This window comes from Hypomesus nipponensis, chromosome 27, assembly GCF_054491055.1.
Source record: "Hypomesus nipponensis isolate SF chromosome 27, ASM5449105v1, whole genome shotgun sequence".
Classification (NCBI taxonomy): domain Eukaryota; kingdom Metazoa; phylum Chordata; class Actinopteri; order Osmeriformes; family Osmeridae; genus Hypomesus; species Hypomesus nipponensis.
Genome location: NC_140387.1, coordinates 7528929 through 7554280, shown reverse-complemented (window position 1 = coordinate 7554280; position 25352 = coordinate 7528929). Strand labels below are relative to the sequence as shown.

Sequence of the window (25352 nt, the reverse complement as noted above, 5' to 3'; positions counted from 1 at the left end):
TGCGACAAAGTGCGGACCATGTATCCCTCCTGACCATCAAATAACAAGCTCCTTGAGGGTCATTCGCCAGTGTTTGTCAGGTTCCCTAGGCGTCTGCACAATGGCCTCCCTTTGATCTTGCCAACAAGGAATCTACAGGCCTTCATCCTCCGCCCATTTAAAGTCTGCTGTTCCCAGGGGGGGGAAGCGAGATCATTGAGGGTGTAGTTGGTCATCTACTCCAAACATCTGCCAATAAGAGGTAGAGATCAGCTCACACCTAGCACCACCGCAAGCCAATATCCCCCTAATCAGCCTCACGTGGGCAAGAAAGGATGAAAGCAGAGATCTAGAAGAGTTTGGATTTCTGGTTTTAGAAAAAGATTGGGAGATTGCAGTTCCCTCAAGATTTGAAGTGAACTGTTGGTGATTTTTGTTTTAAAATTCAACCATTGAAAAAAAATGACTTGTGTTTAAAGATGACCAGCTACCTATATATAAATCCTAACGTCTCCATGAAGCCAAAACTACTAATGGAAGCAGCTTCAAATTGAAACATCTACCTATTAGGCACATCAAAAACACAATTCAATTTTATGAAAGTTTTATTTATTCAAAACGTGTTAATACAGACAAACAAGAACACAATGACTTGTCCCTTTGTAAATATTAATTAAGACAACAGGATGTTAAATAAATAAAAAAATGATACAATGGATACCTGTTTCATTTCGTTATCACATCAAGAATGTTAATGTACAGCTATAATTCTGAAAAGTTGTTCTATACCACATGGAACATACTTGTTTGCAATGGGTTTGCATCTGGATCCACTGTGTAAAGTTTACAATAACTTAATTTGACAACAAAGGCTTTTATGTAACATTAATAATGAAGGGCACCATTTACAAATTGACCATGTTTCCATTTCATTGTAAACGTAATTCAGAGATGAAAACCATCGGGTAGCGAGTTCCTCACATGGGCTTACGAATACAGTGAAGGCCAACTAACACCAGAGATGTGATATTTGACAATCACCAGCAGCATCAGTACTGTCTGTTCTAATTCTTAGAATTGGTCTGTAAATTGGGTTCTGTGTGACAAAATGACAAAACACCAAATAGCTTACAGACAATGTGAAAAAAGGGAAAAGGTTAACAACATGACCTGGAAAGAGTTATGGTCTTGATCTGGTATCTCAGCTCAGGATCAATTACACAAATCAATGTGTAAAAATAAATACAAAATAAAGATGGACAAATTGCAAACTTGATTTGTTGCCACAGTTGCATGTGTGTCTGATTATTTGTGTGACGGGGTGGTATGGTAAATCTTAGAAGTCACTTGCAGATTTGAACGAACAAAGTTGAAAAGTTTCTCTTCCTCTCTGTTGTTCCAACTAGTTTCCATTAAACCATATGGGTGGTAAAAGTCATGAGAAGGAGGGAACCAAGTTTGCACAGAACTAATTTAATTATAGGGCATCACTACCAGAAGGAAGAAAGTACATTTTAGACACAGAGTAATGAGTTAGTGCCAATAAAATATATATGTTTGAGAATGTTGGTACAGTAAACTGCAAGATAAAACTAGAGCTCAACTGTGGCAGGTTGTGTTCTCACAAACCGCTCACAGCAAGTCAAAACAGGACGGTCACACTAATAGCCAGGCACCAGCTTTTACTGTCCAAGACACATGATGGAAAGTGCTTTGAACCAAAAGGGAGCCAGGAGTCATGCATGTGGGTTTGTCTTAAAAAAAAAAAAAAAAAAAGAAGCTAATCCACACCAGAATCTTCCCATTGCGGTGGGTCTGATGTTTACAAATTAAGTTCTGAGACTAAATCTCAGCAAATGTCTTGTTGTGATAACAGAAAACAGCCAAGTTTAGTTGTGGATTTATTTTTTTTTTTTTTACCTATTTTTTTGTTGTTGAAGTCCAATAGGCATGGGCTGAGTGCCCACTGAACATTCACAGACATCAAGAAATCAACTTACTAACATATCAGTGCTGACCAACAACTGGTGGCCCATATGGAACCTAACCTTGATCCCAGGTGGTGTTACCTCACAAGGAGAGATGTTGCTGCTCAGGTCCTGGTAGAGGTACTGAGAATCTGCGCTTGGATGCAACCAAACAGCACAGTGGCTAACTTGGAACCAAATTCAGGTTCTGTCATGCTGCAAACCATCCGACGGGACTTCATTTATGAACACAGAGAAAGTGAGCTGTTGGCCAAACTATATGGAACCCACATATGCTTATAACCAGCCTACACTGGACAAAACAAAAAAAAAATCATTCTGAATGATTTTTTTTTTTGTTGTTGTACGTATATATAGATATATCCATAAGTCCATCCGCATTAGTACTCGAATAAAAAAACTTTTAAATCACAAGAATGTATTTCCAGACCACAGTTCAGACTTCCAGATTATTTTCATGCAACAAAAGTGGTTGAGGAATACCTGTAAGCAGCTAAGCATACATTGGCATGAAAGTGTTGAAAAGCATCCATTTTGCATGTATAACCACGTAGATGGTTGAACTCAATCAGTATAAATGCTGCCCATCCGAGGCAAAACAAAAACAAAAAAACACCTTGTTGGCATAGCTGGACACAGAGTTTCTGAGATGTGGTCATCGGGTGCGTGAGTCAGAGGAACCTAGTTCAAACCCAAGTATGGGCATTTACGAGTGGATGATATACTGACAAGCAACGTGATGACAAGTTACACATTGATATTTCCCAGTTCAACAAAGCTACTACGGCAACAGCAAATACTGAATCAATCGAAAGCAGTGCAACATACTTTCCTAAATATAACATGATGAATATGTTCAATCTCAAAGTTCTGTGAAGATACAACAATAGGATGCTTCAACATGACAAACCGTAAAAGATGATCACATTATTGTTGTTGTATAACAAGTGTCATCATGCTAGGTAAAAAGAAAATAACAAGAATGCAACAGAGGTTTAACAGAATTAAATTAAATGTAAAGAAGAAGCGGAGCCTTCTTAGTATAACACTGTGGTGCAAAACAATATGTACAAACATCAAGCATTTGAAGGAAGGACCTGACGGCTAAAGTGATATGCAGCTCCCAGCAAACTCAAGAGGTTAAATCAGTGGTTTGAAAAGACAAGCAGTTGCGGTGTAACAAAAGGATGAAAAAGGCAGGAGTCTTGGTGAACATACAAATTCTAACCTTTGAACCCAAATATCTTAAAATATGCATTTCTTATGTGTGTAAGCTAAACTGAAGAGTCGAGAGAGTAGAGGCAGTGTTGGGAGAATACTGGCATAAAAGTGTATGTCCACCGATATTGAACAAGTGGAACATTGGATATCTATTAAATGTATTTCGAGGTATCTACACAAATTATGTGTTAACTAGTGGAAGGGTTAGGGTTAGACCTATACAATCTAAAATTAATAAAACGTTGCATTGTTACCCAAGAGGAGTCAACATAAGATTAGTTCTTGCTGTAGCAAAATACCATATTATCCTGTTTGAATACAGACAGTATAGAGGTACTTAAAACACAAAACATTTTATTTCCGTAAAAAAAAACTGCCACATTTCCGATTGCAACCTCCAGACCTTGTTGCAAGAATGGACTCCCTAAGCCTGGTAAATTGCTTGTTAAAACAAAGCAGTGTTCTAAAATATAAAATGAATTTTGTGAGAAGTACAAAATACAGCCTTGAATATAGCAACACTCATAAAAGGAACTATGATAAGACACTGTGAAAAAAATTAATGTAACAGTAAAATCTATTGGTGCATACAGGTACTTAATTCATGTAGTGGTGTGTTATACAGCAATATCACAAGTTTGCACTGGCAAGTTGTTTCAAGAAAAACATGGAGAAGAAAAGATTTGACCTGTGAGTTAACCAAATATTTGAGTTTCTATTTGGAGTTCAGTTCAACTGACTTTAGATGAACAGAGAAAACTTAAACAAGTACACTTCACATATTTGAAATGATATGCTTAGCTCTGAACAGAACTAGTGATTCTGTTTTCAACCCAATGAGTGGCTCAGACCAGAAAGAAATAATATATGGAGTGGTTGACAGAATGGCCACGGACAACAGCAAAAACACTGAAAAGAAATCATTAAAAACACCCAAAGAAAACATGTAACACCAAAAAACACGAGAACCAAACAACTCTGTCACAAGATTATCGGTGAACAATCCAAAAATAATTGTCACGACCCCTTTGTCTTTCTTTCTTTTACATACATGTTAGCTTGGTTGAACTGTATGTAATTCCAATGACATCTGGTCAAGCTGCTTTCATTCGTGAAGAATCCAAATTCCAAGCTTCCAAAAAGGCAGAAAGAGAGACCAGCACGTTTGCAAACCTCATCATTTTACCCAGGTATATGTTGTTTGATCACAGTTCTGACGGACCCCCCCCCCCCCCCAAGTGTGAATGGGTGCCACAGAGGGTGTAGGACTTTTCAGAGTTCCTATTGGAGATGGGGAGGGAGTGGACTTGTCAAATATGCCTTTGCTGTTTGACTGGTACTCGTGTATCACTCATACACTACAAAGCTGGATACTGCATCTCTCCAGATTGGCTGTGATTCCAGTTGTGTTCCTGTAGCTGCTCACCACACACAGGAGCTGATCAGGCCACACTCCCCTCCATTTTCCTTCTTCCATTTCTTTTCAAAAAGTTTTGTCCCTTTGTATCGTAGTGGTTCCCTCCTTTTCAAAATCAGCAGCACAGAAACGTAAAAACAGAAAAGACCAACCACAACTCCCCCCCCCCCCACCCCCCAAAAAAGGGCTAAAAGGTTTTTTGTTTGTTCTTGCTCTTGTTGCGTAGGGAAACTGACTATCCATTGACAGGGCCTATACTGTACTCTTGACAGTGTAGAAGAGGGAGAAGAGAGCGGCAGGAGGACCGACAAGGGAACACATTTCTCTTTTAGCGAAACGCGGGGCTGGTTCTCAGTAGTTTGTGAATCGCTCCTCCTGGCTCGTCGGGTGGTAGGGGTGGGGGTTGGAGATGAGGTGATGGAGGAGCAGGGTGGAGGGTCTCAGGCCTCGGAGCCCAGGGAGGTCCGTGTAGGACTAGGGGGCAGTCGGGCCGCAGCACTGTGCTCTGTACGGAAACTGTACTCATACTGGGAAAGATAAAAAGGGGGGGGGGGGGGAAGATGGGGGGGAAAAAAGAAAAGATGAGGTAAAAGAACGGAGAAAATAAGGGAAGGAATGGGGTGATTCATAACATTTTAATATAGAGAAAAAAGTTGGGAAGAACATTCAAATAACCTGGACAAAAAGTTTTTTGAATGTATTTTAGTCAACAATCTTCTGTGCTGAACCTCAGGCAGTGGCTACACACTGACGATTTCCAGACAAACTATCCCCCCATGTGGCTTAAAATGTAACTACAGTGTACAATCCCTCCAAAACAAAAAGTACTGCATCATAATGTACGCTTGAGGTCTGGAAGCAAATCAAGCTCATTTAAATCGAATTTAACATTCATTACAATGAAGGTTTGAGGGTTACAATCTACAGGACTGCCAGCAGTCTTAAGTCATAAAACACAGAACAATCACATAAAAACTATAAATGACAAGCATTGAACAACAAAGGCACCAATTTGAGTATAGTCCGTTCACTCTAAATCACAAAACTGGTGACTTTTACACTTTGACAAAGAATCTGTGTTGGGTTGGCTCCAATGCTACAGTAGAGATGAACTTGAATGCACTTAAGCCAGAAAAGTTGGTATCTCTACTCTTTATTACAGAAAACACTTGCTACTTTGGTATAAAAGGTTTATTACGTCAACTGTGAAGATTTTTTAGAGAATTCCAATTATTATATGAGGAAACTGTACTATTTGCGTATCCTAGACTGTAAAACTATCAATAATCATAGGGAGGTCAATGGTTTACAAAAGGCTTACAAAGAATGTAATGCACACCGTAACCACATGCACAATGTCAACCTTTTTACCCATTCCTCCTTCAACCCCTCCCCTCTCCTTTCAGCAGGATGAAGATGTCAGCTTAAATTGCTTGCTAATCAACACTTAAATAGACGCAAACTAGATATGCACGACTAGATACAATTACTGTTCATGCAAGTTTCTCCAGTCATTGGGGAAATAGAAGAGATGCTTAATCATCTTAGGAGATGGAGGGAGGAAAAAGGGTGTAGCGCCCATACGAAAAATGTTCTCCAACTAAAGCCATTAAACCATTTTCATCACTGTAACATGCATCCATTAAGAGAAGACACACATGGAACTAAACGCATGTTCCATCAAAAGGACATGCCAAGCAATTCCAATGATTGGCATCAACACTGCACAGCCATATATCTGGATCCTTGGAATAAAGCGCTACACTGGCATCTGGTGGACAGAATGTATTTAGTATGTGCTACAAAGCAGTCATATCGTCCTGTTTGCTGCACTGCACTCTTACACATCTAAAAATGTCAGCTAATCTTCTCTCTGCACCCGTTCCAATTAATTTTCTTAAGCTAGTAGTGTGCTTTAGCCCTGCTCCAGTGTATATGCACTGGGTACTCTTTGCAGTGCCAATATCTGAAGCCTGGTTCTTTTTTGAAGAGGGAGAAATCTGCCCTTGGCAGGGCTGGTGGTAAGGGGAGGAGGCTTCAGTCTGCTTTAATTATCCATGAGCTGAGAAAGTCACCCAACGTAGCCCACACTTGTAAATCCCTCCAAATAAGGACCTAAGTGTGCGTGTCGATGCCTGTCTGATGCAAAACATTCATTTAATTGGCAGGAGACCATGAATGCTGCGTTATAAAATGCAAATCAAACTGGATTCTATGCTTTTGGTTCACCCAGTGACCTTTGAGTCGTGGTTCAAAATTGTTCAACGTTTTCCAAGTATCCTGATTGTCTTTACTCACCTCTTTCTCGATTTCTGCCAAGGACTTGATTGTGATACCCATCAAATCGACTTGCTGCAACTGAGAGAGACATACACACGTTGTTAAACAACAATCAAATTTATCAGTAGGCTATATAAAAAATGTATAAGAAGCAAGTCAGGTTGGCTAGGAATCTCATGCAATTAGATATTTTGAGCATAGAAAATCTTTGCCTTTACGGAACCAGTTCAACTGATACCCAAACCAAATATAACAGTTATCGAATAATTCCATGTACGAAGAGACTTACATCGCTGGAGGCGCATGAAAACTTCTCAGAAATCATGAAAGGCACTCCATCCATTGCTGAAAGACAAAATAACTCGCTTTCAGTGACAAAACCCATAAGAAAGATAACCAAAATAGCAACTTTATTGTGCTACAACCTTTGACCGTTTTTTAGATTTGAAACTGGGGTGAGTTGCCACTGTACCCCCTTTATCATCATCAGAATCTAAGGCCAGAGTGTTAGGGTCTGGGAGGAAATGATTACAGCTGGCTTATAGTACAGAGGGGAAACATCTTAATCTTGTGACCCATATGGACACAAGGTGTTCTGGGTATCCTGCTCTCCTCAACAGAAGCTGAACACAACTGAGATCCAAAAGCACAAAAGAAAAGTTTGTAGACGGCATGGATATAAGCCAAGGAGGTGGAGTAACATGAGTGTGAACCCTCAATTATGACAAATACTTAATGACAGCAGTTATGCTGTGTAAATGATGAGTTATAACTATAATTTGGCAAATTAGCTCATTATTTCACTTATCAACACCCTTTCAGATTGTTTTTGAAAAGTTGCCAGACATGCACTTGAGACTTAATGAATGTTTACTTGATGCCTGCAAAAACTTGACCCGGAACACTATTATATAATCATCACAAATCTATTTCATTAGGCGATCCTTTACAGAACTTTCTAATTGTTTCACTCTCGGTCACGTTAACCCATCACCCACTGACCAGTGAAGGAAGTACAGACAAGGAAAAGGACAGTTTCTCAAAGAGGGCATTAAACACTCATTAATAACTTACTTAAATAGTCGGCAGACCCATTAGGGGATCTTTAATGCACATTGAGATGATGAATCTTTATAAACTCTTTAATGGGTTAGCTGTTGAGAGCATATTTGGGTGAGACTGTATTTGTCAGGGGATGTAAATGGAGATTCACTCCTCATGAGGACAATGTGGAGATCCAGACTATAATGGTCACCCTGAGAAGAAGTTATGAAAGTATGATGGAGGGAAGTGTGCACATTGTGGGCGGGTTCAACCTGCAGTTGAATACTAGACATACATTTATAGCATTGACGATGTTATGACGTCAGAAAAAGAAGCGTTGTATGCCTCCACAAAATAGGAAAAGATAATAAACAAAATAAAAGTTAAGTTAACAGTCTGCAAAAGAGAAACTAATTACCTATTTAAAAAATGGGTCACATGGATCCACTTTTATAAAAAATATATATATTTTCAGAATGTTTTTAAAAATGGGGAACTTGACATCACTTGGAGGTAAGGTTCCAAAAGACAATGAAACATACAGGGAGGATGGAAGAGAAAGAGACCAAAAAAATTGAACATTTGTAAAGAGGAAAAGAATAGGGACAAGAAAAGAAAGAAGTCATTTCACATAATCAGCCAGCTAAGTACCATCTGGAACAATTAAGAGCGTGCGTACCCACATGCACACGATTGTCTGAGCTTATTAATAAAAGATCCCAAATTACACAAGTCATAAATCCTGTAGAAAATGGAGCGCACCCTCGCCTGTCACTGCTATTTTAGCTTCAGAGACTTCAGAGGGAGAGGGGAGGAGAGGGGGGGGGAGAGCGGGCCCTCGATATGGCTGAACAGCGCAGAGGATAATATATGCAAATTACATTGAGCATTTACAAGCTCTGAATAACCCTGCTACCCCTTCTCCCTCACCCCCCCTCCAAAGACCAATGCCTGTCTGGGCCTTTCTGCCTCTTCCTGGACACCCCCCCCCCCTCTGTATTCACCTCCTGCTCATGTTTAATTCAGAATGGGGACCTGTCAGTCTGCTGTAATGCTGCAGGGGTCTTATTACCGAGATACCGCCGGAAGAGTCGAGGCACTTTTAATTGGGAGGCTTAGCTGTTCTCGTTGTGCGGCGATGATTACACGCAAATTAAAAAGGCAGGTGCAGCTACTTTAGGTGGCCGATATCCAATCGTTGTTACCATGGAGATCAAATAAGTCTGTGGTTCGGCGCTAGCTCTGTGTGATGTCAAGATCTTGGAGACTTATTGTACAGTTTTCTTCCACTGACACTGTAGTCGGTTTTGAAAAAGACCATCTTGCTTTTACAGTACATGGCCATGAAAGATGACATCAAACAAGTTCACGAGAACACAAATCTTTTCTTATTGATAAACGGCCAATGAGAAAGTCTCTTTGACCCCAAAAAACTAAATTCACATTGTAGATGGAAAGGGACTGACCTGATATGGCATACAGGTTGGAGTTCTGATGCTCATAGTCTGGTCTGGTTGTATTCTTTCCTCTGAAACTGGCAGGTAGGGTCATAGATATATGCCTGTAGGAGATAAAAAGAACATGTTATTTCACTTAATCAGTTGGCCTTACCTGTCTATGTCTTACGGCTCGATAGCCATTACATTTGAGGGCGGACAACAATTTGTTTCATTGAGTCCGTCATGTATAGGATGATTGTGTACACAGGTGTTATGGCCATGACCTAGTGTTTCCCCTGTGGGTTTCAAACGACACGTTTTCAAATAAAAACGTATTTTTGTCGACGGGGCCTGAATGAGGACGTATCTTCCGCTGCGCAGAGGATTGTGGGCCAGTACAGCCAGAAAAGGATGCTGGTTTGCAAAATGCGACTGGATGCAGTAGGACATCCTGGTATTTTTGGCAGACTGTATTGGGACACACTAAACATTTTTCTGGACTCCTTAATAGTATGGGTATTGGGACATACCCAGCGTGTGAGTCTGTGGGCGTGTCTCTCTCTCCTCCCCTGGTTCCTAGCGACACCAGCACACCTGCTCCTCGTCTATAATCAGCCCCCCGTGTGTACGTTTGCTTCCCTTGTGCAAGCTCCGTCCGATCGTTAGTCTGTTTGGTTGTGTTTATGTGATTCGTCTTCTCCTGCGTGTTCCTATTTATTTGTGCCTGTAATTTTCCTGTATGAATCAAGAGTTCTAGAGTATCTGTGTTTTGGATCTTTTGTGTTTGTTTGATAAACCTTAGTTCTTAAAAAAAAAATATATATATATATATATATATATTATCCTGTCCACCTGCATTCAGCTGCATTTGGGTTCACTTGCTCTGCTACACCCTGGACAACAGGAGGGTGGATATCCGATGCCATGATGTAATAGGTTAGGGGTTCCGGAGCCACAGGTGAGCCGTGGCTGTAAAACTCTACAAACACATCCTTCCTTGGTTCTTTTCTGGCCACACAGGCAAATTCAATGACCATTTTTAACCATTTCTTTGAATACCCCTGTAAACCCACCAAATAAAATATTTCAAATCATTAAGGTCCAAAGGAGGAGTTTCAAGTACACTTTCCACATCAAAATGCTTTGATTCCAAAATAGCATAAAGCAATTTGAGCTAAAACCGGCATGCCTTCCAGTACCTTCATAACGCAACAGTCAGTGGTATTTACAAACAGGCATCTGGTTTCAGTCTCAGTCTTATTCTGCGTGTACGGACGACTTTTTAACCTCATCGTTGCCATCAGCACCTGGACATGACCCGCTAAGGACTATGGAGAATTTTTTTAAAGGTTGACGTCAATCTAGGGCATTGGCAACTTGACAGCCTTAATGAAGACTTCCACTCTGTCTCAAAGGTTGACTCAGAGGAAGTAGGGGAGGGAGAATATCATGTTGGTGATAGGATTCCGAAGGTGCGGCATGATATTTCACAAACATAGATGGACCTGAAAGATATTGTTTGGGTGCTCTTTCCAGAGATGAGCCTGGCTGGTTTTGATTGCTTGAGTGGCCGTAGACCAGGGTGAAATAAGAACAGTAAATAAGCTTGTTTACAACGTCAACCCTCTCTGCCGGAAACAACAACAATAAGAAAAGGATTTAAACCTAAAAATGGCACAGATGTGTATTTTTGCTTTAAAAGGAGATTTTAGATCTGTATAAAAGGCATAATTCCACAATGTTTATGTGTCTTATTGATGCCTCTAAAGCCTTTTAGGGTGTAAATCATGAACAATTATTGAGTTCCCAAATTTCTGGTGAGAATCCTGGCTTTTTGGTACGCTCATCAGTCAATGCATGTAAAATTAACTGTTGTTGCTGCTGTTGCTGGGTAACTGTTTTCTCCATTCAATGTATGCAATGAAGTTAGACAGGGAAGCATTTAGTTTCCCTTTCTTTAATGTGTTTATGGTCGACATATCAAAGCTGTTAAACAGCTGTGGCACAGGCTGTATGGTTGGTAACAGGGTTGAAGACTATACGTTTTAGAGCATATTTTATCAGTTTATACTAACATTTGTGATAGTGCTGCAGAAAGAGCAGCATGCAGTGACTCAATGTTGCAATAATGATGGGAAGAAGCTGTTGCTGAAGGTGCCACGATGGAGCAATGCAAGCCGTCAGTATAGGGGTGCCAAACCTGCTCTGCTGCGCAGAGGTGTCGGTTATCAGATTCTGCAGACAGTAGCATTTCAACAATGACAAACTAAGTTCAGTAAGGTGGAACCATGTGTGTTTTGTAAATAGGTGATAGTGGATTGTCTTTTTTTGTGTTTGTTTTTATTTCCTTTTTCTTGTGCTTCCGTCCTTTGGGCTTTGGACTGTGTGCGTCCTTAAATCAAGCTTTTGATTGAATAACACCTGCATAATTATGTCTAGAGCCGATTTACATCTTGATACATTTACAAAAATGGCAGAGCTAAAATAAGTTGATGTATGCCAAATGCTACTTCTTAAATACTACTTTCTGATCACTAAGCATCTAGACTATCTGGTTAATGCCAAACTTTGTGATCAATTCTCTGATCGATTTTCCTTCAATAATTGTAGAAGGCATCTTGAAACTCACTATTACCAAAGCCACAGGAGTTTGGAGTGCAAATTATTATTGAGAGTAACAAGCTGCCACTCAGCTGAGGTGTTTGACTGGGATGTGCTGGAATACTTGATAAAATTACATCAATATAACTATGTATGTAGGCTGCCAAAGTGGGAATCTAAGACAATTAGGCTAGGCCTTGTGACAGTAAGTAATACATTCACATTATCCAGTTACGACAGACCCAACATTGACGTGAAAAGCACATCAAAGCTGTCATAACTGTTTAAACAGCATGCCAGAAGATCTAACATGCGTCAGTGACCGGGAGATCGCGTCATGGGTCTGAGGAGTGGGACAGACACCAGGAGAGGAAACAGCTGGACGTGGGCTGGCTTCCTGCTTCATTCAAGATGCCGACCCTGACCCTACGTTGCCAAGAGGCTGCAAAGCAATCGTAAGCTGCGTACTGTAAGTGCAGGTATAACTCTAGCTACCCATGTGATATCAACTTTTGGATGACTGTCCTGAACTGGCAACCGCATTCAGAAAGTGCTCTTGCCAGCTTCCGTTGGCCCTATGCTGCCACCACTACTTTCTTTGGAGCTAAGAAGTATCCAGAACATCCACTTCAGTGGAGTTGGACAGCGGTCTGGCTCGAGTGGTATGTCATACTAGTGGGCTGGACCCGAGCCAGCACAAAGAAGTGACCTAGGCCAACCCTGTCAGACAGTCAGCTGCAAAGCAGAAACCCAAACTCTGGAATGAGTTCCTTCTGCGTGTTAGGCTGGCCGTTACATTAGATGTTTTTAAATCCTGTCTTAAAACACATTTTTATTCCCTGGCATCTAACTCTAAATCGTTGTAGCCTTTTGTTTTTGTATATTCAACTGGTCTTTTGTGTTTACTGGCTTTCGCTATTTTGATTGTATAGCACTGTGGTCAAAAGGGCTATAAAAATAAATTTGATTTAATTTGATCTGCTGTTGTTTTAAAATGTGTTTAATAAACAAATTTGACTTTGTGGTAGTTGTGTGTGTTTGTATGTTTTAAGAGACTTGTATTGTTCCAAGTCCAAAAAAGTAATAATAATTTCCAATGGTTCTAATGTGCATGTTGCGCGTTGGCCTTGAAAAGTGGTCTCCACCCTGTAAGAGGGTAGGTTTCCGAGTGTCGTGCTTTTCCTGTGAGGGATTTAAAAAACAGGAATGGGAGATGTGGTATTCCCTTATATAGCAGAGGAAGGGTATGTTTTAGTTTATAACTGTCACCAGCTGTGTCAAACTACAGTATTGCTATCACACAGCACTTTCTTAGAGACTACGCTCTAGTCAGTTTGTGGCTATTAGATTAATTAATTATCCCCATATGGCAAACACACAAAGTGCAATTATGTCATTTTGGACAGGGAAAGGATAAATAAGTTGTTTTATTGTGGCTTTAAAAAAAGTATTTGTCTGAGACTTGAAATAATTACACTAAGGATGCCATTGTTTCATCGTAATATTTAGTTGTGCCCTGTTCAAATTAGTTTGGATTCAATAATTAATCTAAATCATAAATATAGAATAAAAACCATGATCCAGACAGGATCTCCTCTGCTTATCTGGTTGAAGTTAGGCTACAGGAAGCCCAGAGGACATATCTAGAATCATACCATCTTGCAGACCACAGACTGTTGTCTATCCTGGGACTATAGCTGTGGGCTGTTCCTCTTTGCATTTCAGATTCCACATTTTCATTCAGAGGTGTGTGTGTGTGTGTACACTTGGCTGTGGGCTGGACACACTGCTCCCCACACGGAACTCTCAGTCACAAACACAGTGGAGATGTCGTGAGTCATGCACTCTTGTCACCTCTCAAAAGGTGTAGGTGTGAATTAATCCAATGAACACATTAACTAATCCGCACCACACGTGATCATCAGTTTGAAGTCAGCAGTGAGCATGTGAGCTACGACGTGCTTACTTACTTGGGCATTGGAGCTGTTGGGACTGAGTTTGCTGTTGAGTTGATGTTCTGGATGTTGTTGGTGGTCGGAGTCTGCTGGCAGTCCTGGGCCCGTGGGACCTTACCCATGCGATACCAGATCCCCATATTGTTCAGCTCTCTGCAAGCCAACCACAGCCTCTTAATTAAGCACACGTCAGCATACAGTTATATAGGCCTTAGGGGAATAGCTGATTTAAACCATGTTTCATATGCTGCAAATGGAAAAGGGTGACTAAAATGAATAGAAAAGCATGCTTTCAGTGAAATTCTACAGGCAAAATAACCTATTTTGATGGGTAGCCAATTACTATGTTCGCCATCCTACCGACTGTGCCCAGAAGCAGGCCTGTTAACATCAGTAACTATGCAGGGCTGTATGGCCTAAAAAATATTTCATGGTATAATTTGAAGCACAGACTGTATACATCACATTATATATTTTCAATAGAATACAAAAATCTGCACCGCTGCGGCTGATCTACCACACTCGACCGTGTTTAGATGGGGTACAGAAGGTGTGTTGCATGAGTTGAAATGTTAAAACTTTTGCAGTGCTTTGCCACAGAAAAATAGCTAATACTACGTAGGTTTCAATAAAAACCTTTATGGGATTGCAAGAAAACTTTGTTCAATATTTGTAGTGAGCTAGCTTTGATAAATCATTACATGGCTGAATACTCAATTCTGTTGGCCTACATAAAACTTTTCACCATTCTAATGAACATGACATCTTTGCTTGCATGCCCTACACTCTTCCATGCTGCATTTATGACGTTTAAGTCTCTGTAAAAGTCTGAAATTGTGTCATATAAAACCTAAACTTAAAGGATAAAGACCCAAAACGGGTCTCTCCTCATCTCTGCAATACTGGTTATGAGGATGCGGAAGATTGCTTGCTATGTTTTCATTAAAAGTTCCGTACAGTAATTTCATGCAGTGCCCGGTGTGAATGGGGCTGTGACAAAACGTATTTCCGAAAGGCTCTCCACTGTTAGCACGGTATAGTCAAAATCCATATGGTAGGGCAAATGAATACCGTTTTTTTCCGGTAACACCGTCCACCCCTAGTACCCACCCTATGAAAGTGTACTGTGGTGGGGCTTGCTTGGACCTCCCCATAATCCGAATATCACAGATGGCTGCCTCTGTGGAGTCCCGAGGGATAAACTTGATACACAGCCTCCTCTTCCGGAAGGCCTGCTCCTCTGTGTGTGGTCAGGCAGAAAGAGAGAGAGATAAAGGGAAGAAAGAGAGAAATAGAGAGGGGATAAGGGAGGTGGGGGGCAGAGCAAGAAAAAGGGGAGAGGAAAAATGGTGAGAGGAGAGAAAAGAGATACCAACAGAGGTCCAGAGAGAGAGAGAGAGAAAGAGAGAGAGAGTGAGTAGAGGGAGAGAGAGAGTGAGAGGGGAGGTGTGTCATTACACTTGTGTGGTCATGTTACTGTCTTTAAATAATAAATCAGCCCAGTGGGGGAGAAAAGTCTGTTACGACCCCAGCTTCCTCTCGGTCCACAAAGGAAGACATAGAAAAACATCCAATTGAAGTTTAACACAAACCGGTCAAATTAAAATTGCATGTAGCCATGTCGATCCAGTAAACTGCATGAACTCTTGACCCTCTGAAAAAGGCCTGGGCAAAAGCTGGCCTGCATATAGATGCGAAAGATGCTTTCTGGCTGTTCAACTTTCGGGTCCTCTGAATGCAATATAGGTTTGAATATTTTTTCTATTGCAATTTTAAAGCATAATGAAGATGGAGAAGAGTTATTAAATGTAGGAAACTTTGCTTACGTGTATCCACAGTCTCCTGTATAGGAATGAACCCTACAGGCAGGGTATCTTTAATGTCAATAAGCTTCATATCCACCAGCACATTTCCTAAATGACTCTGCAGAGAGATAGGAGACAGAAAGAGAAAGACAGACAGTGAGTGAGTAAAAAACACAAAAGACACAAACCACAAGCCCCCCATTCACTGTCCGTCGACATTTCATTCCTAAGCCGGGACAGAGGCAAAACTTGGCCTGTTTTCCAGTCCTCACCGCACATGTGCTAACAATGTTAAGGCGAGGACAGTCCTTCCTTGACATAGGGATGTCTCCCCAGCAGCTCTGTGGCAGTGATAAATCACAGACTTCAGTGTTTCCATCGCACACTTCAATGGCTAATTTCACAGTATCTGTTTTTGTCACAGATAATTACGCCAGGCCACGTATTGATTGGCAGACAAAATAGCTTTTGTTGATGGAACTGTCACATCTGGTCACACTTCAATACGGTGGGGAACTGAACGGACATTAGCCTTAGCTTGATGGACAGTCGTGGAGGAAAGGGAATGTAATTGTTTGCTGCGTGGCTATTTGAGGGCCAAACCTTGTTTCTCTTGGAGACGGTGCTTTGTTGGATTACTTTTGGAAGAGATGCGTTATCGACTCCCTTATCAGTCCCTTCAACATACAGACAGACAGCGTTGCAGTACGGCTATGCAACATGTTCACTGAAACCTCAGCCTTTTTTGTGCTATCATACATACAAATCTGAGACTTTAAAGGAATTCTCCCTTTAGTTTGGTTGCTGCTGTGAAGCCACTGACAAGAGTATTGGGGGGATTTTTGTGAAAGGACCAGTAGAGGGATTTCCAATGAGCACTGGAATGATTTTAAGATAAACATTCCCAGTGTTCAGCAGAAATTCACTAGTAAATGGATTCGGAACGTGTTCACATCCATTTTTTAAATTAGCCTAGTCTAAATGAAGAAGGCAGCGAGTTTTTCTCCGTTTTTCTCTTTGAGCAACATTACCTTCTGAAAATCTGCCAGAAAATCAAGGTGGTGTTTTCATAGGAGATGCTTTTTGAAGGAAAGACAAGAGTATGAGTCACGTGCTATATGCGTTTCTCACCACAGACGATTGTCTTGAGAAAGAGGTACACACCTACACTTGCCTAATTTTAGACCCCTCTTGATCATGAGCCAGTATGGCTTCTTGGAAGAACAGAGTGGTCTGAATTTCTTTTTCTTTTTTTATCAAAACTCGTTGTAACAGAGGTGTAATCTTGAACCCTATTAGGTTTGAAAAACCATCAGTCAAAATTATGTTTTATTTATTGACAAAGATATTGAGGCAATCTGGACATTTACATAAATACACCCCTTTCAGCCATTTTGTATTGCATTTCTTATTCAATTTCACCCTGTAAAAAGACTATGTATTCTACATATCTGTAACAAATTTCAAGTCGATAGGATCCATGTTTCATGAGGAGAATTATTTTGATGGTTGTTCAGGCATTTTGGAGAAATGGGGCGCAGGGGAAATTACGTAGACTTTGGCCGTGGCTTATAGTGTCACCTATGTGCGTACGTGAGCCACTAGCCGTCTGGGAGTAGTGAGTGACCTTGGGCCAAATTTTTTAAAATTGGGTTGAGGACTTTTTGAGATATTGAGCCATTTCATGGAGAAGAGGAAAAAAAATAATAATAGGAATACAAACAAAACCAATAGGTTTCCTCCTACCGGAGGAACCCTAATAAAAAAAAATATGTATGTATGTATGTATGTATGTATGTATGTATGTAATATATATATATATATATATATATATATCTCATATTGGAGCCTAATGGTCCACTGGCAGTTTGGGAACGTTTTTACCAATTTAGATAGGTTGAGTATAGGTCAGCACTTACATTTTCTTTGGAGAAGACTCTGGTGAAGCAGAGGTAGCGCGTCACCTTGGATTTGAAGAGACCGTCTTTCCAAAGGTCAGCATCCAGGCCATCTGTTGTCTGGGAAACCTGTAGAATGGCAGAATATTAATTGAGAGACTTGAAAGTATTTGTGCTTTTGAGTAAAAAGGAACCCAAAAACAATATCACAGCAAAAAATGACTTAATACTCGTATAGGATATTGTGTTATAACTTCTACTCCTGCACGTAACTGTCCAGCTTTTTATCCCTAAACCTGGAATGGACTTCCTAGGATGATGGTATTCTAGCCAATTCATGCATGCCAGCACACATTGCATAAAAAAGCTGGCCACACACAAAGCAGTCTTCAGCTGCTCCATGGCAACAAGATTAGTCCACCATGCCTGGTTTGAAACCACTCAACCCCACTAATCATTTAGCCTAAGTGAGAAGAGTATCTGTGCCAAGCAGACCGGGTTTTAAAGGGATCCATGTAAAAAAATTGTGTTCTTAGCCAGAATAACTAAAAAGCCAACTCTTCAGGAGGAATCTCCCATGCACCATAATTCTTGTTTCATTTGGTGCTTAGTTCCTCAATGAAAATATCTGTAAACTATAGTGAGCGTTATTAACTTTCACAACATGATAATCCAGGTATGGAAAATCACTATTGATGAATGAAGCAGGTGAGAATAGAGAAACATGGGAGCAAAGAGAAAGGTCCCAGAAAGATGGGGGGGAAGGGAAGGCGCCCTGTATTAGTGCTGCTCACTGCCACAACACACTTCATCTTGGCCTCGCTTCCTAGGTCAGCCCACACCGCATCCTGCTAAGAGACCCATAAGAGGGAACCAATGGAGGGTAAGGACAAAGGGTCATGGCTCAAAGAAAGGGGGAAAGCAGGGACGTAACACTGGCACAGGCGGGGACTAGTCCCTGGGGAAGACATAGAAGGACAACAGATGTATGGATCAAAAGAAAGGGAGTGTGTGTTGGTTAGAAACTTCATATGCTGACGTCCATCCTCTCACATTGAACTGCCTGTGTGCAGCCTCTGCTCACAGGTCAATGAGCACTGCCTTGGATTAGAATGAGGGGATCAGATGGCTGAGCGGTTAGGGAGTCGGACTATTAATCATAAGGTTGTTGGTTCAATTCCTGCCTGTGCCAAACAACATTGTGTCCTTGGGCAAGGCACTTCACCCTACTTGTCGGGGGGAATGTCCCTGTACTTACTGTAAGTCGCTCTGGATAAGGGCGTCTGCCAAATGACTAAATGTAAATGTAGAATGAGCTTGCCTCCATAACAGGCAAATAAGTATACTATTCTATGATTTGTTTATTTTTTCCCTATTCATTTACTATTTCTTTTATCAATACCATTTTAAACACTAACCAGAAAGAATGACTAGATTAGTGAACTTCAACCCTCTGTACATTCAGAATCAGAAAGGGATTTATTCGCCATGAAAGTTTGCACAGACAAGGAATTTTTCTTTGGCAGGAAGGTGCACTAAGGGTACATTAACTAGCAATAAGTGGAATTAGAATTAAATAAAATGTCCAATAAAATATAAGTTGCCAATTACAATATGAGAATACAAAAAAATACAAATATTACAAAAGATCCAAAATGTACAAGATGTTCAAAGCACATTGATGGAGGACAGTTGTGGGAGGTTCAAATTCAAACCTTTTGGAAAGGTAAACACCATTAATATCTGACAAAGAATTATACACAAACAGCTCTAGCCAGAACCCAGTCCACAGAAGATTAGTAATGAAAAGAAAATGGAGGACAACAAAGTAATCCACTGTTCACATGGGAGACAATGAAGCCCTCTCTGTCTGTGGGAAAGCCACTCAAGCCGCGTCAATCGTCTGAGCCGGCAGAGTGAGGGCTAGGCGGGCAAGCCAGAAGCAGAACTTTCACATGATAGCTACGTTCTGTACCTCCCAGCCTTATACTGGGAACTCTGCTATGCTCTCGGGGTGGAAAGACACAGCTGGAAGGCCAAACAAAGCAAGACAACCGTCCATCCTCACTGCTGTAAGGTGCTGTCTCCAAGACCGCATGCAGCATCTTTGATCTCCAAAAGAACAATGAGGGGGGTGATGTTTCAAGGGCCAGGTTAATCATTCCCTCCTTCAACAGCAAGGACACATTACTGAAAGAGCTACAACGGAAGGATTTTTTCTTCATTTCATTCATGGGTCGTCTTCCTTCTAATGGCAGTTTAAGGCCTGCAATACATCTACAAGTCAAATCAACAAGCCTCAGCATTGTACTTCAATGAAGTAACTATGGTCCCTCCAACAAATGTCCCACAAACGTCACCAAACTGTGTTCCATTGTGCAGGATAAGAATCCCATGCCTTTGTGTACACGGTTTAAAGCATATGGTAAACAACAAGCAGGAGGCTATTTATCCACTGTTCTCATCTCCCCTTACGTATCACTGTAACAGGGAACATCAAGGCGTAGGCCGAATGTGTCTACGGTTCAGACAGCGTGTGATCACTACTTCTGATTAAATGAGATGTGGGTTCTTTAGCCCTTCCTCCCTTGGAACCCCTGGGTCCTGGAGCTGCCAACATCGACAGATAGGGTGGTTAAGAAACTTGTTGTATAGCTACTTGTAAAGACTATGGTAACTTTGTAGTTCCTACTTGAATCCTAATCCGAAACTAGTCACTAACTTCTCACACCAGAAACCATGAAAATATGATATAGGCCTAACCCACAAACGATGCAGTCCTTTTAGCAAGGAGAACAACCATTATTGGCAGACCAGAGTGAATACCAGAAACCTGGGAAAAGCAAATGCAAAATTCTGTTTAATAATTGTGGAGACAAGAAAGAGAGGGACATGTTGGTAAAAGGCATGTGAAAGATGCCTCTTTGGCAAACCCTAGGTTGACAGACGAGTGTTTACTTTTCTCTTTGTTGCGTCTACAAATAAGCCCCTCCCTTTCCCTATAGCGACAGGGAGGCTCCACCCCTTCTGTCAACCATCCACCCTGAACTGTGGCCAAGCTATTTTGTTGCCATTCAGGGCATCAGTTAATTTATTCCTCACGGTTATGCGCAATTGAAGTGGACTTCTTTGCAGAGCCCACAGTTTTGAAGCCTGGGGCAAAGCCAAGGGTCTATTACCAAGTGGATGCCAAGAGTACTGGCCAACAAGAAGGACCTCTTCTGAATCATCATGAATGCCAGCCTGAAGTGGGTTCATCAGGCAGAATATAAGCACCTTTCATGTCGTAAAACAAAAAAGTCTGTAACATGGAACAATGGCCACTGCCGTGTATGCTATGTTGCTTCACACGCTGCAGCAATCATTTTGCAAACGCACAGATCTACATTTGTAACGTAAAAAAACGTTGTCGAAAGAGGCCTAACAAAACTTTGCTCACTTCAAATATCTGCTTCCTGTTAACGTGTTGGGGTACTCACCACATCATATCCAGTTGGCGCCCTGTTCCTGGAGGCCACCACCCCTACACCAGTGATGGGATCCATGGGCATCTCCGGCAGCGCGTCTGAAAGCTCCCGAACCTCAGGCATCACGGGAGAGTTCTGGGACAGAGAAGCACAGCAAATGGATCAGTGCCTTTATAACAGATGGGTAGAAGGCAGAGGCGGGGGTAAGCAGTGACGAGGTTGTGGAAAGGGAGAGTGATGCAAGCAGAACCAGCAGCTACATGTGAAAGTTGCCCCTGTGCATTTGTTTCGTGACACTGAACCTCATTAACGAGACTAAAGCACTCAGAAGTAGGTTAATCCAGTCATGCATGGGGACATCATTCAGAGCTCCATCTTGAGACTAGCGAATCCACAAAGCAATATTGTTGACAGCTTGTACACAAAAGGTTTGCTATTTATAATTGAAGGTGAAAAACACTAGAATGAAGAAAGACTCAACTGACTGGTAGGCCTCAGCTAATCAACATAGTCATTCTATGGAGTTGGAGAATGGTGGCTCAAGTTAAGAGGATTAGCCTCAGGATCATACCCAAATGGAAAGCTCAAAATACAGCCAAGAAAACATGGAAGCAAGGGCTATTCATTTAAAAAGGAAAGCTCGTTGTTTTCAAAAACTAGGACTACCAAAGTCATTTTGCTCTCATTTTAAGGACAAGAACTACAATGACCTGATCTGACATATTGGGCGGTAGCAGGGACATCTTGCTACTTGGGAAAGATAGTGATATTGTAGGACAAGAGAGTTCTTCAAAAGAAACAATCTAGCCAAACTTCCCCTGAGTCTATCGCTTAACACACCCCTTCATTCCTGTTCTCTGACATCATGTAGCAAAGCAAGGGACATTATGACGATACCTAAAAAATATGACTAGAACAATAGAAGTAGCCTATTCAATAGGCACAAGCATGTTATGTTTGTAATATCCAGCCAGCATCTGAACATGCTTGAACAAAATCTTACAAGTCTCGTCACAAAGGCATACAGCATAACAAACATGAGTGGGAGGCACATGGAAGTGCTCTGCAGGGAATGCCAACTTAGGCTACGCTATATATCAATCACAGTTTAAAGTTAAAAACATTGTAAATACCCTACTAGTCCAAGAAAATAACTCATAGGCTAGGACTATAGGCTACCGAATGTCACAGATAATTTCATTAAAAACAATATATGAAATATTGATACAGAGGGTCTAACTGCTAATCAGACTGCAAACACTTACAAGCTGGCTGGCTGACTGACTTTAGGCCTGAACAGGACTACCCCCTTCTCTTCTCAGTGTTTTTCTTGTTTGTTTGTTTTGTTTTTACAGGCACCGGACTGTAAAAAAGGACTGCCTTAGGTCACCTGGGCAACAGGGTTTGGCATATCAATGGCTACAATGCACCCTTGACCAAAACAACGTAGAGCTGTGTGAACTCAGCGGGGTGATTGCAGGCAGCTTGAGACAACAAACATCTGGAGCTCATGGAGGTACCAAAAAAAAGGTTGTGCCAATCCATGAAGCAGGCGACAAAACAAACACTAAATGACACTTGTTTTAGCCAAAACTTCAGAGGTGAACTGCGAACGACTAGTGCTGAAGCAACAGAACTGAAATCCCACACAGACAGTTCAAAGATGCTAGGTGGTTTTGTTCCTACTTTCAGTATTGCTAACTTGTTACATACATACATAGGGAAAACTGAAAAATACCTGCATGCTTTTATACACTGAAGTCAGGTAACAGAGATACATAATGTAACCAAGGCCTACATCAGTTTATCCTTGTTCTGCATCGTCAGAGCAAGGATAGTCCAGACTTCATACTATGTACAAGCAGACCCGTATTTTAAATCTAGGTTTCTTGAGAATATACAAAAGCATCCACACTCATCCTTTGCACGTGCAGGATGGTAGACCTACACACGCATTACGTTGTACACTGCGTACAATGTACCACTTACGTGCCTGGCTTTACATCGGCCTATTCGGGTCCACATCGAATATAGTCCTGCCTGCATTCTCCTCGTGTAAAAAGGCATGTCTAAGGAGAGACAGAGGGACCCAGCTGCCAAGATTGCAGAAACTGGCCAGACACTACTTCTGTTTATAGTAACATGAGTTTCACATCTGCTTTTAGTACCATAAGTTACACAAACGTATGCTTATTAATATGGTTTACACACAAACTCTTAATTTAGGAAAGTCACTTGGTTACAGTGGCAGGCAGCAGCAGTGAATGTGCTGTTTGAAATCTCCGGGTTCCAAGAGGTCACAGATATCACAGTCAACTGCCCTCAACTGTCTGGTATCAAAAAATGCACAAAAGTGACATTAGTCGTCTATACCTATCCCTTATCCACTTATATTTAAGTGACCATGCAAGTGTACTGACAAATGGAAAACAATGCTTATCGAAATTAACAATGTGCAGCCAAAACGAAACTGACAGACAAACCTAAAAGAGATTTTACTTACTATACCTGCTACTACTAAGTCAGCGAGTAATGCTTGGGCCCTTGTCCCCGCGACCTATTTGCTAGCTGAAGACAGTAATGCTAGTCTAATAACAAAGTATACCAGACAGCAATGGAACACGGCCTTTACAATTGTTTGCCTTGCCAATGGTAAGGCAACTTAACGTTCTGGATGGAGATGAGTAGTAGCCAGCATGCTAGCAACTAGGCTAGTTAGCTGTCAACAAGCCTGGCTAACCAGCTGGTAGGTAGAGCTAGCTAGCTAGCAAATAAAACTGATACTGCCTTGGGACATCAGCCAGCTTGCTTGCTGTAGCTAAAATGTGTAGCATACAGTGGGTCAAAAAGATGACCAGCTAGCTAGTATCTAATGAAGCGAAATGTCTTGTTATCCAGACAAACCCATAGACGGACAACCAGTGGTATAACTTACTGCCGCCTTGCTGGGCTTTATCAGCTAGCGTTAGCTAGTAATTGTGTGAGCTATTTGTTTGGCTGGGTAGTTAGCATAAGCTCACAACCGAGAAAGCTTTTTACAAGGTTAGCTAGATGATTAAGCATAATACAAAACAACCATATTAACTTGCAATAAGAAAAATGCTCACTTAAGTTACTTCCCTACTTAACTGTTACTCGAGGCACAGTGTTCCTCCTTTTCAGACAAAAGCAGCTTTTCATGTCAGACGCAGCGGACAATCAAGTAGGAGCCGCGGACTCGCTCTTTGAGCAATGCGGAGAGCGAGGTAGCAGAGAAGGTGGAGTAGGAAGACAAAGCTCGCGCAGGGGAAAGCAAAGGGAAGCGTTCCCTTCTACTTCACAAGCTAACTAGCTAGCTAATTGTTTTCTTACCCAAGGAGGCCAACAACTTAATTTCAAAGAACAATCTCTGAAAGAAAACTTTTTCTTCGTTGTCCTCTTCTTTTTGGGGGAAATACTTAACTAAACCATCAGCAATCGCATCATTTTTTGGACGTTGGAAAGCTCGTTAATCCTGCACATGAGCTGATGCACTGGACATTTGACTGATGATAGCAGTCCGCTAACGGCTTTGCTAACACTATAGCTGTCATTCTTAGACAAATGCCTAAGAAGTAGGCTACACACAATCCGAGTGTCCTTTTGGCATGTGTTCAGTTTAATTTGTATATGCAAAAGTTAATGTGCAAAGACTTTGTATTCAATAAATTAAATGTATACATTCTTAACAGGCGAACAACCAGCACAACATTAATAGTAAATTCATCTAAAGTAGGTGTTTACAAGTTTCTTGGAATTATTATCCCACCTATAGTGAAAGTACAGCACAGGTTTTCCAATTTGATTGGAAAATCGTTTCAGAATTCAGGTAAAACATTGTATCAGTTTTTGGAAAATGGGAAATAGACCCAAGGGATACAATAATGTCAAAACAATGCACCTGCAAGAATGACTGACAAACATAAATAACAATGGATGCAATTGAAGAATTTCATTAAAACAATAAATGTTATGACACATTGAATTGGGTAACCACATTGACCTGTCACTTGGGTGGTCAGAGATATTGTTAAATGCAGAATGTAATCAGTTCATTAGTGTGTTTGTCTTAAAGAGAGGCATATTCTGCATACACATTAACATATCTCTAGCCATATCTGGCAAAACATTCAGTTAACAGTAGGCTTTCCCTTTGACTGAGAAGCCAACAGCTATTTGAACAATATACAAATATTCTTATATCTATTCACTCATATGAGATTCATGTAAATACCAGTCA

General features: G+C 41.1%; 1 protein-coding gene across 5 annotated transcripts; it reads right to left on the bottom strand.

Moving 5' to 3' along the window:
- Window positions 1–3525: 3525 nt before the first annotated feature.
- mvb12ba (multivesicular body subunit 12Ba) lies at window positions 3526–24643 on the bottom strand. Of its 5 annotated transcripts, none has more exons than XM_084693794.1 (11): window positions 24224–24241; window positions 23084–23163; window positions 21107–21229; window positions 17649–17756; window positions 15751–15847; window positions 15035–15164; window positions 13940–14077; window positions 9396–9490; window positions 7175–7230; window positions 6904–6963; window positions 3526–5132 (listed from the first exon to the last, which is right to left on the bottom strand). In XM_084693794.1, the coding sequence occupies exons 2-11, from the start codon at window positions 23159–23161 to the stop codon at window positions 5046–5048; spliced, it is 972 nt and encodes a 323-aa protein (XP_084549920.1). In that variant the 5' UTR covers window positions 23162–23163; window positions 24224–24241; the 3' UTR covers window positions 3526–5045. The 5 variants fall into 5 exon arrangements, with proteins under 5 accessions (XP_084549920.1, XP_084549919.1, XP_084549922.1 ...); XM_084693793.1 differs by lacking the exon at window positions 24224–24241 and adding an exon at window positions 23338–24187; XM_084693796.1 differs by lacking the exons at window positions 23084–23163; window positions 24224–24241 and adding an exon at window positions 24446–24643.
- Between the last annotated feature and the right edge of the window lie 709 nt (window positions 24644–25352).